The 18957-nt window shown below is 40.0% G+C and overlaps 1 protein-coding gene across 4 annotated transcripts in view; it reads right to left on the reverse strand.

Annotated features, from left to right (window-relative positions):
• Positions 1-252: 252 nt before the first annotated feature.
• MTG2 (mitochondrial ribosome associated GTPase 2) overlaps positions 253-18957 on the reverse strand; it is a 23134-nt gene continuing 4429 nt past the window's right edge. The window contains exons 2-7 of one of the 4 annotated variants that reach the window (XM_042464544.1): positions 16303-16398; positions 10727-10874; positions 7008-7123; positions 6530-6748; positions 5361-5499; positions 253-2345 (exon numbers count right to left, since the gene is read on the reverse strand). In XM_042464544.1, coding sequence (XP_042320478.1) covers positions 1951-2345; positions 5361-5499; positions 6530-6748; positions 7008-7123; positions 10727-10874; positions 16303-16398 — 1113 coding nt within the window. In that variant the 3' untranslated portion in view covers positions 253-1950. Of the gene's footprint in view, positions 2346-5360; positions 5500-6529; positions 6749-7007; positions 7124-10726; positions 10875-16302; positions 16492-18957 lie in introns of all 4 variants that reach the window. The other 3 variants (XM_042464543.1, XM_042464542.1, XM_042464541.1) reach the window with 3 other exon arrangements.

The raw sequence follows: 18957 nt of genomic DNA on the forward strand, positions 1-18957 counted from the left end.
AAATAAGCCTCTCTTACAATGGCATGTTACAGACCGCCCGTTTGGGGCGGCCTGTCAGCGGCCCTTTCCCCACTGTATCGGGGCCTCAGCTGCCACAACAGCAGCCTCCGAGGCCCCAATCCGCCACTTCCCAGACCGCAGGGAAGCGGCAAAAGGCTGCTTCCCCGCGGCCTGGAAAGGGGTGTCCTTGGGGCTTCATGCCCCAAGGACACCCAATGGTGGTGGGGAGGAGGAGAAGGGGCCGCTCGGCCCCTTTCTCCCTTGCGTCCCTGGTGCAACCATCTAAAGGCTGCACCAGGGACACAAACCTCAGAAGGAGCTCCATTTCAGAGCTCCTTCTCGTGCCGCGGAAAGGGTGCTCTAGGCACCCTCACGCGGCGTGACATGTCCGCGCCACCTCGTTTGGAGGCGGTGCATTTGTGACGTCGTAATGGCAGCCCCCGTGTGGAATGGGTGCCGCCATTTTGTTAGGGGCATCAGGAAGTGACACCCCTTTCTAACCCTAGTACGCCCCCAGGACGTACTTTTATGCCCGTTTGTAACAGGCCAATGGTAACTTTATCACTTCAAAGTAAAAAGGTAGAGGGGCTCCTGGTGGAGATTTTTCCATACAACTCATTATTCTGATTTGTTCTGTAAACATCTATCATTCCCTGGAGGTCTTTAAACAGAGGCTTGATGCCCATCTGTCAGGGATGCTTTGATTGAGATTTCCTGCATGGCAGGGGGTTGGACTGGATGGCCCTTGCGGTCTCTTCCAACTCTACGATTCTATATAGAAAGAGAGGGAACATACCTAGTTTAATCTGAGTTCATCTTTAGATGGCTCACCCGTTTTCTCTAGCCAGTTTTCAACATAGAAACCAGCTGGCAATGAGCCCACAGGAGAAAAGTTTAAGGGTCATGTAACCAGCCCCTGAGACAAAACAGCTGGCATTTTGCCAGTATAAAGGGGAGTTATACTATTTTTTTCTATTATGCATGGTGATGGGTTGTTGTTGTTTTTACAACAATGCTGACTACTACTAATTTTGAGAATTAACAGTCATTCATCAGTCAACCCAACTTATCATTTCTCTCCATTAAGAAACTGACGAATGGAAACAAAAGGAGAATTTTCTTGCAAAATAAAAAACGGAACGACTGAAAGGGGATACCAATGAATAATGAAATTCACATTCTTATCCCTTAATAGCTATGCAGCATTTTGCATTCTTCTAATGAGTAACCAAGGACCATGTACAAAGCAATTTGACCAAAAGGATTGAAGCTTTTTTGAAAGCTACGCTAAAACAAGCCAGCCATTATGTTTCTTCACACACCCTCCCTCCAACATATCCACCTTTTTAAAAAAAAATAAAAAGAAAGAAAACCTGGAAATCTGTTCTTTTTGTGCTTCAGACTGGATTGTGGCTGTAATCCAACACTGAATTAAGCATGATTAAGTCCAGTGAATTCACTTAATTCTCTATAGCTCTGTTTCAATTAATTTATCACTTGTCTTACAGCCTCCTCTGCCACAGATGGCCATTCATTCTTGCCTACTGATAGTGGGCACGTATTCTCTATACTTTTTCAGTATTAAATAATAAGTAAAAATAAAGCAAACTTCTCACATACAGTTTCAAAGAAAGGTCTGGGCATATTCATAGAAATGTGTTTGTCTGTGGTATACTTGCCTGCCCTTGTCTCAGTCTTTACATTTGTGTGTATACAGTCTACAAGTATACATAACCAGAACAATTTACAAACCAAAATAATATTCTCTTATGTCCTTAAGAACCCAATTAAGGAAGGGGGAAAAGAGTCACTGGTGTGTACTTCTTTAAATTCTGTGGGAAAGCATCTTTAATTTTGAATGTGTTCGGGACATATGTTTTTCAAATAACATGCATTTCCTTCTTCACCCCATTCTACCTAAATGTGGCTAAAGAAGAACTATGTTGGCAGCTACCACTTCATAGGCTTACACCTCTGTAGTTCTTCTGTCTTTACATAATTATCATACAGTTCTTTAAGATGCAACAAAAATTCCTCCAGATTTTCTCCTGTCAGAGCAGACAACGGAATGACTCTCTGTTCTACTTGCTCCTTAAGGAGAGGTAAATTGCTCTTTGACTGTGGAAGATCAAACTTATTCCCAATGATGGCATGAGGTCTCTTTGACAAGCCTTCTTCATACTGTTCCAGTTCATATTTTAAGTCTTGCAGCTGAGTCCATGGCTCAGACACAGAGAGATCCAACACATATAGAAGAAACCGGCAACGTTCTATGTGCCTTAGAAAGGCTAAGCCAAGCCCCCTGTTTTGATGAGCTCCTTTTATTATTCCAGGAACATCCGCAACTGCAAAAAGAAGGCAAAAACACAACACAATCAATAGTGTTCTGGTTGGTTGAGTAGTGTCAGAAAAAAGTGTCTGCTTGGTAAGAGCCAACATCTCCCTGAAGGCAGCATGCATTGAACAGACAAACAGTTTCATCACCAAGTTGTTCAAGGGCAGGAACAGCCAGTAGGCAGAAAAGGGAAGGGGTGATACCTATTTTGTTCCTAAATATCATACCAGAGGCACACACAACCTTGGCTTGTAGTCAGATCTTATTTGTGTTAGTACCAAACGCTACTTAAACCTTTCCTCATGTCCTTTAGTATGTGCATAAGGTTTTGGGGAGACAGTAGAAGTATTATTGCTCCTGTTGGGATACACCAAAGATAGAATACAACCCATTTCATAGAATCATAGAATTGGAAGAGACCAAAAGGGCCATCCAGTCCAACACTCTGCCATGCAGGAATACACAATCAAAGCACTCCTGACAGATGGGCCATCCTGCCTCTGTTTAAAAACTTCTGAAGAAGGAATCTCCACTACACTCTATGGAAGCATGTTCCACTGCAGAATAGCTTTTACTGTCAGGAAATTCTTCCTAACATTTAGGTGGAACTTCTTTTCTTGTAGTTTGAAACTATTGCTCTGGAGCAGCAGAAAACAAGCTGGCTCCATCCTCAATGTGACACCCCTTCAAATATTTAAACATGGCTCTCATGTCACTCCTTAACCATCTCTTCTCCAGGCAAATCATATCCAGCTCCCTAAGCCGCTCCTCAAGGACATAATATGATATGTTATGATATAACAATAATCTACAAGCTCTCCTGTTTCTTGCTCTTTTCAAACTATTTTACAAGTGCCAGAACACTGTGTCCATCCCAAGTTTTCTGGCAAGTACAAAGGGCTTGATGAAGCATTGTTTTCTTTGCCAAGAAGTTTGGGTAAGAAAAAATGTTGGTACTTCCATTTCCAACCTGCAGCACAAGGTAAAGCCTGTTGGAGGCTGCCAGGAGGACTTCTTGCCATGGAGTCAGGGCAAATGTTAAGGTTTAAAACATTCATTTTATCTGCAATACCATTCACTAGTTTCTATGGAAATCAAATATCCTAATTACAGCTGTTGTATCTCATGGCCTTTAATGTAAATGGATGTCACTGGATGTAGAAAACATTTTTTTCCTGGTCTCGATTAGCCATATTTTTATACAGTTTGGTTGAATGGTAATTATGTTGTGCTTCCAGAATTTTATTATGTTTAATTGTGATGCTTTATTATGGGATGTTAATTGTTTTAAATTTAATAATTTACATGCCACCTTACACAGTACTGTGAGGCAAAAAGGAGACCTAAAGGTTTGTAGGAATCATAGAGTTGGAAGAGACCGCACGGGCCATCCAGTCCAAATGGAGTAATGCAATATTTAGCCAATGAATTTAATTTGCATTTATTAAATATGTCACATCATTGATGCTCTAGGAATTATACAGTGGCTTAAAACACAAGAACATTGTCACAAAACATTGAAATGTAGTACAGATTAGGGCCTAAACATGCTAATGTCACCAAATCCTGTCTGACACAGTAAGCTAAGCAAGGTCAGTCCTGGTTTGTACTTGGATGGGAGACTGCCAACAAATACCAGGTGCCGTAGGGTAAATATCAGAGGAAGGAACTAACAAAACCACATTTGAGTATTCCTTACCTAAGTCCCTATGAAATTCTGGTGGTCACCATATGTCAACAGGCAATTTGAAGGCACACATACACACAAAAATAAAAACAAAACACATACCAATACCACAGAATAAAATAAACTACAAAGTATAGAAGCTAAAATAAGCCAACAAGAACTGAAACCTCTTCAGTAGGGCTCAAGTAACTGATCTTAAGAGATTTAAAATGTCCATGGGAATGTAGAAGTTGTTGTGGGAGAGAAAAAAACCACTGGACTTTCTCCTTCCCTCAATCATCTATTAATCAGCTGCCCTATGGAAGGGACTCTTCCATTTCTAGGATCATCTATCCTCAACTGCCCCGTGGGAAGGATTCCATAATAGAGGGAAGCTGTTGAAGATACTGCTAGGCATCTGCTCCTGTTCCAGAAGGGCTCTCTCCTCCCTTCTCTTGGTCATCTACCACAAGTGGGGGGAAAAATCCTAATGACTTTTTAAAGGTTAATATTTTTCACTGTGATTTTATTAACATGTACTGATGTTACTTTTAGTTGCTCTAGAAGAATCTGTTTCCTGAAAAGCAATAAATAATTGTAATAAACACTGATAAAGCAGTAAGTGCATGGAGAGAGAAGGGCTTTGTCTTCCATCAGGAAGATGCAATCTGACAAGGTCTGAACTGCATCTTTCCAACCTGAAAGACAAGTAAAAGGGAAACAATGGTAGGGGATCTATTATTTTTTTTAGGAGACAGGGACCAGAACAGTTTCTCTTCTAGCAAGAGTCACATCCCATTTCTGAACATAGCTGTCCATAGTAATTTTTAGGAGATCTGAGAGCAGCTGGATACCCTCACATTACACAATGATCAGCAAGAGCCCGTCCAAATGCCAATCCCCATGACAGCTAGGATGGGCAGCAGCTGATATGAAAATTACTTCCCTCTCCTACCACCTTTGGTGGATAGGGTTAATACCAGGATCAGAGTTTGGAAAAGATACCTTCTGACTTCCTAGAATGCACAAGCCAATATGGATAGGCAAGAAAAGTAACTTTTCTAAACTCTGTCCAGAACAAGATGTTCCTGGTTTGTTTACAGCTAACACACATCGAAGTATTCCAAAAATGATTTATTCTATTTCCAAGCAAAAGTATACTATGTTGTTATCTTTACCTTTGGTCCTGTTTATTCTAAGAATACCCAGCTATTACGGATGACAGAAGAGACTAAACACAACATTCATGATCTCTAAAAAGAGTATTCAGACATTTTATTTTTGCTCTTTAAATATGAAATACTGTGAGGCTCAACAAAGTTTATTAAGCAGCACAAATGAAGTCTTATAAAACCTTACCGGCAACTTGCTCGTAGCCTTCATAGAGGACAATACCTACATGTGGATTTAAGGTTGTGAAGGGGTAAGGAGCCACCGCTGGTTTTGCATTGGAGATAGCTCGCAACAGTGAAGACTTCCCAGCATTAGGAAAACCCACCTGAAATGAGCAGTCCAAAATGGATTATGTAAAAAGGTAGCCATCTCTGGTAATACTGCTCCGCAGCCCCCACTAAGTCAGAACATGGTATTTAAAGAGCTAACTATGCAAGGTTTCATTCATATACAGTCAGCACTGCACATTTGCGGGAGTTGGGACGCAGAACCCTATGAAAGTAGAAAAACATAAATATCCATGGCATTCTCATTCCTAGGTGGGTAGGGAGGGAAGAAAACAGGGGCAGGTGGATAGGAAAAGAGAAGGGAATGGGAATGGGAAGGCAGCCAGGGGAAGAGACAAGGGTGCTTACACAGGCAGGTGGGTGAGAAAAGAGACAGGGTTGGGTAGGCAAATGAACAGGCAGGGAAAGAGATGGGAGCGGGCTGATGGGCAGGCAGGGAAAGAGACAGGGACAAGCAGATGGCCAGGCAGGTGGGGAGAGAGATGGGGACAAGTGAATGGGAAGATAGGCAGGGAGAGAGATGGGGATAAACAGGTGGGCGCATAGAGACAGGGATGGACAAGCGGACAGGTGAAGGGAAGAAACCCTCTTTCTCTCTTGTTCACTTTTGTCCTTTCTTCATCCCCCCCCCCCCCCGGACAAACTCACGAATAATCGATTCCGTGGATGTTAAACCTGTAATTGCGCAGAGCTGACTGCATTTAATTCTGTGTGGCAAGACAAAACCAATATTTAGCAGGTCTGTTTATTCTGCCAGTGTGATACACAGAATTAGAAAAATTATACAGCATAACACCCCGCCAATGCAAGAATCCAAGAAACTCATGCTGGAAAAAATAGCCCAATCTTTCAGGCTCTTTGTATCTCATGATCATAAGTCTGCAGACTAGTCAGTTCAAGTAAGAATTGCAAAACAAAGTAGAAATAAAATAATAAAGAATACAAAACTATTTAGCACAAATTATTTCATGTAAATATCATCTCTCTTCTCTTCATTTCCCAGACCCAAAATTATTGCGATTCTCCTGATATTGTTTCTCCTAAATTATCTGCTGAAAAAGTACATACCATCCCTGCATGGGCCATCGTCTTGAGCTCTAAACTGAGAACTCTTTCTTGTCCTGGTTCTCCCTGAGTAGCAGTTATTGGTGCTCGATTATCATTGGCCAGAAAGAAACGATTGCCTTTCCCACCAGCTCCACCATAGACTGCAACATATTCCTCACCATGCTGGTTGAGATCAGCCACAACTTCACTATCTTCCTTAACCATAGTACCAATGGGAACCTTAAAAACAAAGACAAATTGTAACCAAAGTAAGACATGTTTTGCAACATGTCCACACCTGGAAGCAAAGCAAGTTTCACTTTCTGGATGCAAACAGAAGTTTAGCAATAGTTTTTTGTGGGTTTTTCAGGCTATGTGGCCATGTTCTAGAAGAGTTTCAGAGGTTTAGCAAGTTCAACAATAGACAGGTAATTCGTACATGGAAGCATTTAAAGAGCTGAATATTAAAACAACTTAAGAACAAATGTTAGTTGCCTACCTTAATGTAAATACATTTGCCAGCAGCGCCATAGCAGTTTTTATTCCCTCCATTTTCTCCATTGAAACCTTTATACAATGGTAGAAGAGAAGCCAAGGATTTGACCTGCTGATCCACTGTAAAACATTCAATTAATATTGTTGTTGTTAATGTCATCATCATAATCACTATCATCACTGTAAACACAAAATAAATTACTCCTGGATGAGGACAGACCACAAATGTCAGAACCTGTTTTATCTATATGTGACTGATGCTGGGACTAAGGTACCTAATGTTCTTACTTGTCTAAACAATACTGAGTTTTAAGCAGCATATTACATATAAGAAAACATACTTTAACACAATGCTTTTGAAAATTATTTTTTTGCATAATCTGAGAAATGGAAATGCAAAAATTACATTACTTTTTAAGGGAGACTTCCATCAAAGAGAGTGAATTTTATATTATCTACCCTATATACTCCTGTTTATAGTAGTTAAAGCACTATCAAAATTCATTTTAAAAAATTCCAAATACTTTGCTTTCTTCTTTTAACTGGTTTGAATCAGTATAGCTTTTTAGTGAATCTCCTGATTCCCACTTTAAGCATTCCTTTATGATCTTGTATTCTACCTGTTCTTGCTTTCTCAGCATGCAAACATAACCACATTTTCCCTTTCCCCCCTTCCAGATTACTGCATGGCAGTAATTCCTAGGATCTCACAGTAACGGAGGAAGAGCATTTATACCAGCTTTATATTTGTGTCCAGCCTCCCCCCCCCCCCGCTCTTCACATTGTCCAAATCCATGATCAGCCATGAAAACCCATGAAGTGACCTTGGACAAGTCAAACTCTCTCAGTCTTAGAGGAAGACAATGGCAAACCTCCTCTGATTAAATTTTGCCATGAAAAACCTATGATAGAGTTGTCATAATACATCTAGACAGATTGAGAGCCGACTTGAAGGCACATAATAACTATACAGTTACAGCCAAAAATGTTCCATACTTAGTAAGAGCTTTAAATCCAAAACTGTATATTATTTACTTTTATAAGCAGGCTTCTCTGATTTATATAATAAAAAAAGTAGACCTTTGTGCTCAGTTAGTTTTCTCTTGCTTCTTAAGCCTCATGCTTCCCTACCTGGTTTCCATCTTTGTGCTTTCCCCCCTATTATTGCTTCTTTTTGTGGGTTTCATTGCAGGCTGACAATTGGGAGATTCTGCTTGTTTTTTGAATAATTCTCAAGATTCATCCAATTCAGCTGGTTTATGACTAGTTGTTACAGCTATAATTTAGACATTGCCCTTTTCTTCGTCCAACTGTAATTCTTCTTTACTATCTAAGATTGCATGCCCATTTGGGCAAGACCTGCTTTCCCATATATTCCACCCAGTACCTTACTTTTTTGATGCTCAAATTATTGTAATTAGCATCACTAAACTCCTTGAGACATCCTTTCACAACAAAATGTAATTGTGATTACTATGCATGAAAGAGAATAAGGAGCTCAAGAAAGTATTTTCAAAACAAATTAACATGTAACTATGATAAAAACTGCTACAGAATAACCACTAAACATTTTACAGCTTCTAATGCATTTTGAGAGAGGTCCAATCATCTGCTTTTGATGACTTCATATGCAGAAAGCAGTATTTCTCTCAGAATATTTTGTTTTCAATTGGTGTTAGAATTGTCATTTCAAAGCTGCAATTTCAGCACATTCACTAAGCAGAAAATATATAGGTGCAAATCCAACAGTGCCAGCATGTCACAACTGCTTCCCTGCTCAGCTTCAGAGGTTCCTAAAAGAGTTTCTCAAAAGTTTCTACCCTCTAGAAGTGCACAGGGTGTGTGGGGGTGTGAGGATTGCAGTGGGAGAAGACTGCCCCCACCTTTTTGATTCCATTGTTGTGTAGGTGGATGCTATCCATAAGCATTTTTGAGGTTGTTATACAGTTATTTTCTAACAATGTTACAAGAAATCTAGAAGGTGAGTTTATCAAATGGGCAGACCATTGTGCCAATGCAGGCATAGTTTGTTTAATTTCAGTATGTTGTAGGCATAAAAGGTTCACAATTCAGCAACATATATAGAGAAGCAATCTTATACACATTTTTGTGGAAACCTAGTATACTTAAACCTACTCCAAGTTCAGAAACTGATTGCAAATCACCTCATCAGGCCTTGCACATGAGCAGAACTTTAAGGATGCCTTAAGTGTGCAGTATCTGTCTAATCCAGTGAAAATTTGGTGTGTTAAGGCACTTACCACTCAAATCAGTGGAACCTAAATACAGTCTGCCCTCCTTATCGGCGGACTTGCCATCCATGGATTTAACCATCCACAGAAGGTAAGCCCCAGCTTTGCTTAATGGCAGCACGTGCACGTGACCGTGCCAGTATGCATATGTGCACCACGCCACTATTAGCTTTAATGAGGCTTGAGGATACATGGATTTTGGTATCTGTGGGGGAAGAGGGGTCCAGAACAGATCCCCTACGAATATGGAGATCCGACTGTAAATACACTCAAGATTCCAAAGCAGTTGGATCCATTACACAATTTGAATTCTTTGAACAGAATGCACTTTGAAGTAGCAAATGGGTAATTATCAAAAGACACTTCCAATAACACAACCTACAAATAAAGAAATGTGCAAACTGTGCCTTGGATTATATCCAGTGTCTAATTTGCTGTTTTTGTGACTACCAAGTATGATAAAAGCTTCCTTTTCTTTTCCAGAATTCCTTCCTCAGATACTGAAACATTATGCACTTTTTATTAAAAAGTAACTTCAGTACCGAATACCAAGGGGTACATTTTATTCTGCTCAGGGTCTTATGACACTCTCTTCAGCTAAATAATGAAGTGCATTCTGGAAGTGTAATGTAAATCGTGATAATGCTCACCTTTGCCTTCAGGAGGGAACATGTTATCCACCTCCATATATAAAAGCAAGGTCAGAGAAATGATGAGATCCTGCATTCATCATCTAGTATCTATATGCCCATAGCAGAGGCAAACAATGCAAATCAAATTGACTCAAACTGTCATTTAGGTGAACTGTTTCTTCTCTGCTGTGATGCTTCATAAATAAACTGCTCATACTTGCTGAAACAAAGAGAGTTGCTCAGAGATAAGCAGAGTTTACCAAAACATTGTTACTCACTTCCATGAATTTCACAGATGACTATATACGTCTATATACTTCTTTTCTGAATCATGTTCTCCCCCATCATTAATATTTGTCTCATAAGAAATGCTTTGCTTAGCAAATAAGTCACTGTAGGAAAACACACACAGCATAAATCATATTTCTCTGAAGGATGTAGAGGCAGAACATGTCTGAAAATACTTTAGCTGTAGGGAAGGATGTAGGCATACGCGCTCAAGCCGCGCGGGGCAGAGCATCCCATTCATTTGAATGGGCGCGTGTGCCCGTTGTGCCCCGCTGCACACGAGCCCCATTGTTTCCAATGGGGCTCGAGCATAGGCGGAATTCGCCTTACGCGGCGGGATCCGGAACGGATCCCCCGCGTAAGGCAAGGACCGACTGTACTTTCAAGAGTCCCTTGGGCACATACATATTTAACAGTTCTGTTTCCAAAACCAGTTTGGGTTGGGGGGTGGGAGTTTAAGAAATAATACAGACAATTTTACTCAAACAAACAAACAAACAAAAAACTTTTTAAAACTGCTGAAATTTGCACTAGAGATATCACCCTTTTACCTTTCAGTATAATATGTCCTCCATCTCCTCCATCTCCACCATCAGGGCCTCCATATATTTTTCTAGGCTCACTGTGAAAACAGCTAATACCATCACCTCCTTTGCCCGCTATCACACGCACCTTTCGATGATCTACAAAGTAGTGAGTCTAAAAGGGGGACAAACACCATTCAGAACACTTCCAAGAAGCAAATTGTTTTAGAAATGTTAAATTATGAACATACTATTAATCAAATCTCCATGTAAAAGACAGGCATGTTTCATGCATGGGTCTTTCTAGATATATTTTTTCTACCAGTCAAAAACACAGTCAGAGAGCGAGACAAATCTGCACTATGGTGGTATGATCCATCCAGGGATATTTGGGGCACTTCCTTGAAATCAAGACTTCCAAAACTTTTGAAGCTATACAAAAAGCAATTTTTCCTGCCTTTTGCAGGCGGTGATGGTGGTGTTTAGGAAAATGGAGAGATACGCACTACTTTCACATCAAACTTATTTTACTGCTTTTGTAACATAAAATGCTTCATTCATAATTTAGTTTATAAAATTGTACTATTTGATACATAAATATAAAAGCAAAACTGAACACAGCTTATATCAAAGAGAGAGCTGGAAACTGCTACATTCTGTGCTACATAAGCACACATACCTTAGTTTCTATGGAGAAATAGTGGGAAAATGAAAACTGGAACTACAAATTTTGTAGAAAACAAAATAAAATTTATTACAAATAGTCATAACCTTATGGACTGACTCATCAATAGTTTATTATCAAAAGCAATGAAGGCTCCCACTGCAAGCTCATACAAACCTCATGCTATGTAGGTTCCGGCTGCTTAAGTAGAAATGTAAGGGCCTAGGGAAAAAAAACTAGAAAAATTTTGTGGGAATTACCCTCCAAAAATTTCATTTCCGGTGAAACAATGAAAAAATTGTGAAGATCATTAAACTCCTGGTCTTTGTCTCCTTCTTTCAATATTTTTAATGGAAATTAATAAGTTATTGTCCAAAACACAGTCCAGGCAACCTATCAAAGGGCTATGCAGATGATAGCAGATGCCAGCAGCTAATGAGCAAACAAAGTAACAAAGCAGCTTACAGGTCAGAACTTACTTTACTTAGTAAACAAAAGCCTTAAGCCCCAAACAGAGTTCATTCACAAGCTTCAGGTCCAGCAAGAGAGTTCAGCAGTATCCAAGTCAGGTAAACAGTAACCAGATAGTCAACACAGTCCAGGCCAAACACAGAGTTCAGGAACACAACAGGGAGCCAGGCAGGTCAGATAACCTCTGACAACTCCTGACGGGTAGGGCTGAGAATTTATAGATCAGCAGCTCAAACCAGTTGCTACAGTGGGCCCTTCTTATCCGCAGGGGCTCTGTTCCGGATCCCCCTGCAGATGGCAAAAACCATAGGCCCTTAGGTCCCACAGTATTTAATGGCGGTGTGTGAGCAGCTGCTCTCTTGGGGCCGTGTGCACATGCAGTCATTGAAATCAATAAGGCTTGCCTTCCGCAGATGCTCAAATCCACGGATGGCAAGCTCACAGTTGGGGACGGCACTCTGTACTTAATTGCTGCTTCCTATAAATCCTCTGAGAACTCATCAAGCTCTCCTTTTGTTGTCTCCGCTCAGCGAAGGTAGGTAGGGGAAAGGGGTCTTCCATATCTGAATGGGCAGGACTCTCTACTAGAGCTGGTACTGCACTCTGGTCTGTATCTGTGGCTCTGGAACCTCCTCCTGCTCTGATTCATCAGCAGGTCCCACTAGGTTCACTACTTCAGTCTCTGAATCCATGTTCTGGAAGCTGGGCATAAGAGTTATGCCTATTTGACACTAGTGAGAACTAGCAGAAACAAGAATTTACTCTGTATTTTAATGCCGATTATTGTTTTGTTTTCACGAGGGGGGGGGCTCTCTACTACTCCAGCTGACAAAATCAAAGAGGTTCTTTAAGGATCTTGTAGCACCATCTGTAACCATTTTTTTAAAAGTTCAGTTTATAATTATCCTCTAAATAACCTGTACATTTTATATACCAAACAGGCTAATTTTATGCCAAACTATGTTCCTAAAGTAACAAAGTGATTTTCAGTCTGTAAAGAGTGCTAATACAGTCCGGCCTCCCCATATGCGGGGATCCATTCTGGACCTCCCCTGCATATGGGGAAAAGAGCATATGCTCAAGCCCCACAGAAAATAATGGTGCGCGGTGCACGGGACACACAGCCCGAGGATGCATCCCATTATTTCTACTGGGGCTTGCCTTCTGCGTAAGCTCAAAGCTGTGGAAGGCAAGCCTGCCTATAAGGAGGGCCGACTGTACCGCATTTTTCAATTTCTTTCCGAAAATTTCCATTTCCCCATCCCCACCTAAGGAAATATGGTTTCTTTCCATGATTTCAAAATTTCTGAAAATTTTACATCTCTAATCTTGAGTAAATCTTTATCATAAAAAGCACTTCACTAATCACACCAAATGAAATAGTTCATCATTCTGACTTCCACAAGGTTTCCCATTTTTTCCACTAGAAAAATTGAAAAGTTGTCCAGTGGAAAATGTCTCCCCACTTCACATCTCTACTCTGTAACTTTAAAAAATTAAATGAGTAATCAACCCTTAAAGAAAAATATATATTTAATATTCTGTCTATCATTCATGAAAAGACCAACCCTACTAGCAATCTCACCAGCCAGCAATTACAACGAAAGTTTATATTTAGTTTTTGATTTCACTTTCAGCCTTTCTGCCTGCTTTCATATAACTAAATAAATGTTATGTTCTCTAAATTTTTTTAAGATCAGCATCTTGAAATCAATAGAAAATACTGTGTAGAACTCCAGAATGTTTTTAAAGCTCAACTAACTGGATAGGTTTGTCTGATAAGCTGATCTCTTAAGACAAACACTGCTGAGAAAGGTCCATGTTTTGGGTTGGACACTGAAAGTTACAGACTTAGTACATGAACAAAATGCAAATGGCCAGCTGTGTTGCTCAACTGTGACACTGTTTAATAAATGTTTTTCAAAAATTTACAGAGCAGCACCAAGTGGTTAAATCTGCAAACTGCTGCTCTAAATTACTTTTAAAAGAACTCATAAATTATTTGCCTTTCTTGAATTGTGAATTCTTGCCAAAAGGTTTTATAAAGCCATCAACTAGAACTCTTTGGAACATAGCCAAATCAGTTCAATAAGAGATGCCTTTTCTGCCACAGAGGGGACGAACGTATCTTCCACTATCAGGTGACTTCACTTCACAGCAAGTATCAACATGTGGTCTGCTGTTCTAAATCAATGAGCACTTTTCAGGATGTAAGCCAATCATTACTAGAAAGCTACAGCTCTGAGGCTTGGCTGAATCAAATCGTGGCCAGGGTTTCAGACTTATTCACTATCATACAACTTAAAAAGTATCCTAGAATGCCTGGACTTTCAACACAATCAGGCACTGTAAACCTACATTATTACTTTTGCCATATGATGCAGAAGCACACACTAAAACAAGGTTGGACAGAATGAGTCCCATGGGCCCAAAACAGACAGGCAAAAAGCAGTGACTTTAGGCTGCATTGGGGGCATGGCGTTTATACAGCACACACCCCAACCGTGGCTGGAAGCTGCATGGAGAGCATGCCAACCCAGAAGAGCTGGCACAAAAAGGAGTGGCAAAAAGCCACTCCTGTTGGGTTCAAGACTGCGGCGGTGGCCCACTTCGGAAGCAGGCCTGAGTGGTTGCCACAGTCTCAGCATGATTGGGGTGAGAGCAGCCTCTGGCCGCTCCTTTTGCCCCATCTGCACAACCCCATAGAGTCCATGAGGCCCCTGCACCTCACTTTTGTGGGTCCTGAAGTAACATCACTTCCAGTCACGATTTTGGGAAAGACTAGAATGAAAACAGAGAAATTTGGGAGCACTATTGAAAGGATGCAGCCCACAGGGGGAGCTGGAGGGGGGAAACTGGCCCACAGGGGGAGCTGGAGGCTGGGCAACCAGTGAAGTGGCCCACCCTCCACTAAAGCTTACTACATAATATTGTTTAATTTATGGACTCACAGTACAGAACGAACAGAAGAAATGTAAAACTTCAAGTCATTTCTGACTTATGGAAACCCTAAGGCAAATCTGTCACAGGGTTTTCTTGCCAAAAGTTGTTCAGAGGAGGTCTGCATTTGTCTTCATCTGAGTCTGCGAGAGTGTGACATGCCCAAGGTGGCTAAGCAGGGATTCAGACCCTGGTCTCCAGAATCACAGTCCAACGCTCAAACCACAACACCATGCAAAACACAGCAATTAGCTATAGATTTGTGGTTTACCATATTCACTAATATTTATCTAACTGCAAAAAACAGTGCAGTTAGGTAAATATTAGTGAATATGAACACAGCACTAAATTGGGGGCTTCAACCAAGAGATTCAAATTCCTGCTCAGCCATTAGCCAATTCATCATATCTAGGCCAGCTATTATCTCCCAGCCTAGACTCTTTATTAAATAATTATAGGGGTGAAAATTTGGGGTGGAGGAAAACTGTATACTGCTCTTAGTTCTTAAGAGGGAATGTGAGATATATACTCAGTATATCAATAAAGATAATATACATCTCAATCGAAACATGTTTAAGAGAAGTCCCACTGAAATTCAGTGTGTTTTACCAAGTCTGCTAGAATTCTTCCTAGTATGTGTTTTGTTCTATAAGATTTTATTTTGATACTTCTGCTATGTGCAGGTTATTAGTTTGAACAAGCCTGCAGCTTTGGTCAGTTTGTGTACAAAATTGGTTACACAGCCATATAACCAGGAAATCTGCATGTCTGAGCCCAGGATTTTCTCTGCCCCGTCCTGGATTCATCCCTTTTCACTTGCTGCCCCTCACTCCTGGAACCTCCTTCCCCCCAAGAACACAGGCCATCACTTCTTTAACTAGTTTCAAAACTGAGTTGAAGACCATCCTGTTCAGAGAAGCGTTCCCAGGCATTGCGTGACTATTATTTGCTATGACGTTTTTAATTTGTTGCCTGTTTTATTGAACCCTTTCCTGTATTGTTATATATTATTTATATGTATTATGCTACTATTTCTTAGATTGTATGCCATGGGCAGGTTTACTTGTATCTATTTTATTGTTTGTATATTCAGCGCTGTGCAAATCTACAGCACTATATAAATAAAGCATAATAATAACCTGCACATAGCAGAAGTATCAAAATAAAATCTTATAACAAAACATACACTAGGAAGAATTCTCCTAGTCAGTATTTATGCCTTGGATACCTGCAAGAATCACATCAACAGGTAAAGGGGAAAAATGACAGATAATAATAATAATTTGTTTTATTTATATACCGCTATTCCAAAGATCATAGCGGTGAACAGCAAGTAAACTAATTAGCAAGTAAGCTAATGCATTACCTAATTCTTAATCACAAATTTTAATTCATTATTTTGGTGTTACAGGAAAATGAAAACAGGGGAGTTCTAAAGGTATTTGGGGAAGGAGAAAAGGGTTCTTTCAGCAGCGCACACTTCACATAATATTTGCAATATTAATCTGATCATTTGTTTAGACTTTACCAGTTTCTTTTCTGAAATGTTTCTTTTATGTCCCAGTCTCCGAGACTTCGAACATTTTGAGCAGGTTGTGCTAAGATTCCTGTGCCAGCTTTTAACCTGCTGTGAAAATAGGGAACACTGTATATGTGAATTTGCCAAAATCCACTGGCTTTCCAACCAAGCTCTGACAGTTATTTGTAGCATCTCTGCCTGGAAAAGGAAGAAAAAAGTAATGAAGAAAGTAAGGTAACAAAGACATATCAAAGAGATGTGCTGTTAAGAACATGAAAACTAAGGTTATAATAAAATTGAGCACAGATTCCTTTGTGAAAAGACCAATCATGCACAGCTGCTTCCATTTCTGATTTGCAGTGGTTGCAAAAGGACTAGAAAATCAAGTACACTTAACTTTGATGAATTGCTGCCCTCATGAGATCACTCTCACAAATGCTTTTGTTATTCCAGAACACTCCAAATCAGGCCTGCTATTCTATGCACACAATAAAGATATGTCTCCCATCCAAATGTTAATAATCCTTGTCATCCCACTCAGAAAACATGTGCAGGATCGAACTGTCATGTTGAGAATGTCAGTTTAGCACAGTTAGACTTCAGTAAGTTGCAAAACAACTGTTTAGTTGCTTCATCTTCTGTAATATATATAATCTCTAGAATATATATCTCTAGAATACACACTCCCTTGGAGGGTGGTGGAGTCTCTTTCCTTGGAGGTCTTCAAACAGAGGCTGGATGGCCATCTGTCGGGTGTGCTTTGATTGAAATTTCCTGCATGGCAGGGGGATGGACTGGATGACCCTTGAGGTCTCTTCCAACTCTATGATTCTACGAGACAGACTAGCAACATTCTGTACCTTCCAACAGGACCAAGAAACCACTATGGGGTGATCATGAAGGATCAAACCCAATTCATAATTTTGCAGACTTGGAGGGAAAGGCAAGTTTATCTACCTGTTAACTGACAGGGGCTGAGCGTACGCCTCCACGCTCTTCCATGCATGTGAATAAATTCTCCATGGACCAAACCACTGCATTCAGAGGCACTGTTATGGTGAGGGCAAAACAAATTCTCCAACACTCTCAGGGGCAAGACTAGGACGCTAGCCTGGGGCACTGTGTTACAATGTCCAGAGTGCATAAAAGACCATAATGGCTTTCCTTCAAATTGAGATTTCAAACAGAAACATGGTTCACAGATCACTTTTCTACACACTTCATACCATTCCATTCCAGATCTTATCTAGCTCACCATTCACTTTGGATGTGATGTAAAATAACATTTAGAAGTACTATAAATGTGACTAAGGGGAAAAGCAGATATTAATTCATCAGATAGCAGACTTGGCAAAATCTAAACTAATAATAAATCTATCTATGTGAATTGTTCTAACACATCTCTCATCAACAAATGATCCTACCCATTCTGCTTGTTCCTACTCTACAGCCTATGCAAAAGCCATTTCCACACATTAATCTGTTTTGATACGTGATCAGTTTCTTTCTGGACTCCAGAATAAAAGCTTTCTATTTCTTCTTCTGTCTCTGTAGTTGAAGGAAAAACTTGGATTATGGTTGTTTTGATGGGTATCCTCTGAAGTCTTATTGAAATTACTCAATCAGACTTTGCATTATATCATTTGACTGCTTTTGCTATATCTTTTCTCATTATTTACCCCACCCCATTTCTTATCATATTTTTACTTCCTGTGCAATTGGGTACACTTACATGTCCCTCAAAATGGAATGTTTGAAATAAGTTCTATTAAGTGTTTATTGAATACTAGACTGAACTAAATATGTACATGATAAAAGATCTATGATATAAGATTTATACAGTGTACATTCTCAATTATTTTCAAGTTTTTCTCTCTCACATAATATTCCTACCTTTTCCGCAAACCCATTTTAGGGGATATTTAAAATTGTGTAAGTGTACCCAAGTGTGTAAGTGTACTCCAAAACACAGGAAATGAAAATCTATTAAGAAATGGGTTGGGGTAAATACTGAGGAGAGATATCGTAAAAGCAGTCAAATGATATAATGCAGAGTCTGACTCAATAACATCAATATTTGTATTTGTAATTTATTTATTTGTATCTCGCCTTTATCTGTAAGGGACTCAAAGCAGTTTACAATATAAATTAAAACATTATTATTATTATTATTATCATCCTTCCATCTCCTGCCCAAACTCCAGCGAGGGCCAGCTGGAGGACGTCATGGCAGCCGAGGCTAGGACTTATAAGTCTCGGGGTTGCCTCAGGAAGACCTCTCCTCCAGCCAAGAGAGGGAAGGGAGGACCCAGCGCTCTCCTTCCATCTCCTGCCCAAAGTCCAACGAGGGCCAGCTGGAGGACGCTGAAGAAACTCGCCTTCCCTTAGTTTGTTTTAATTATTTATTGCAAGGAATGTTTATTGTTAGTTTTTCCTTTTACTTGTTTTGCTTTATTAACTGCTATGTATTTTGTTATTTAATATGCTGCTACTGATTTGCTATATTTTATTTTTGTAATCTACTGCTATTATTGATTGTGATCTTGATATGCTGCTATGTTATATCTCTTTTATTTCATGTTTATTGTTATTGCTTATTTTGTATTATTCCTCTGTTGTAAGCCGCCCGGATTCCTAGTGATTGGGCGGCATATAAATAAATCA

This window comes from Sceloporus undulatus, chromosome 4, assembly GCF_019175285.1.
Source record: "Sceloporus undulatus isolate JIND9_A2432 ecotype Alabama chromosome 4, SceUnd_v1.1, whole genome shotgun sequence".
Taxonomy (NCBI): domain Eukaryota; kingdom Metazoa; phylum Chordata; class Lepidosauria; order Squamata; family Phrynosomatidae; genus Sceloporus; species Sceloporus undulatus.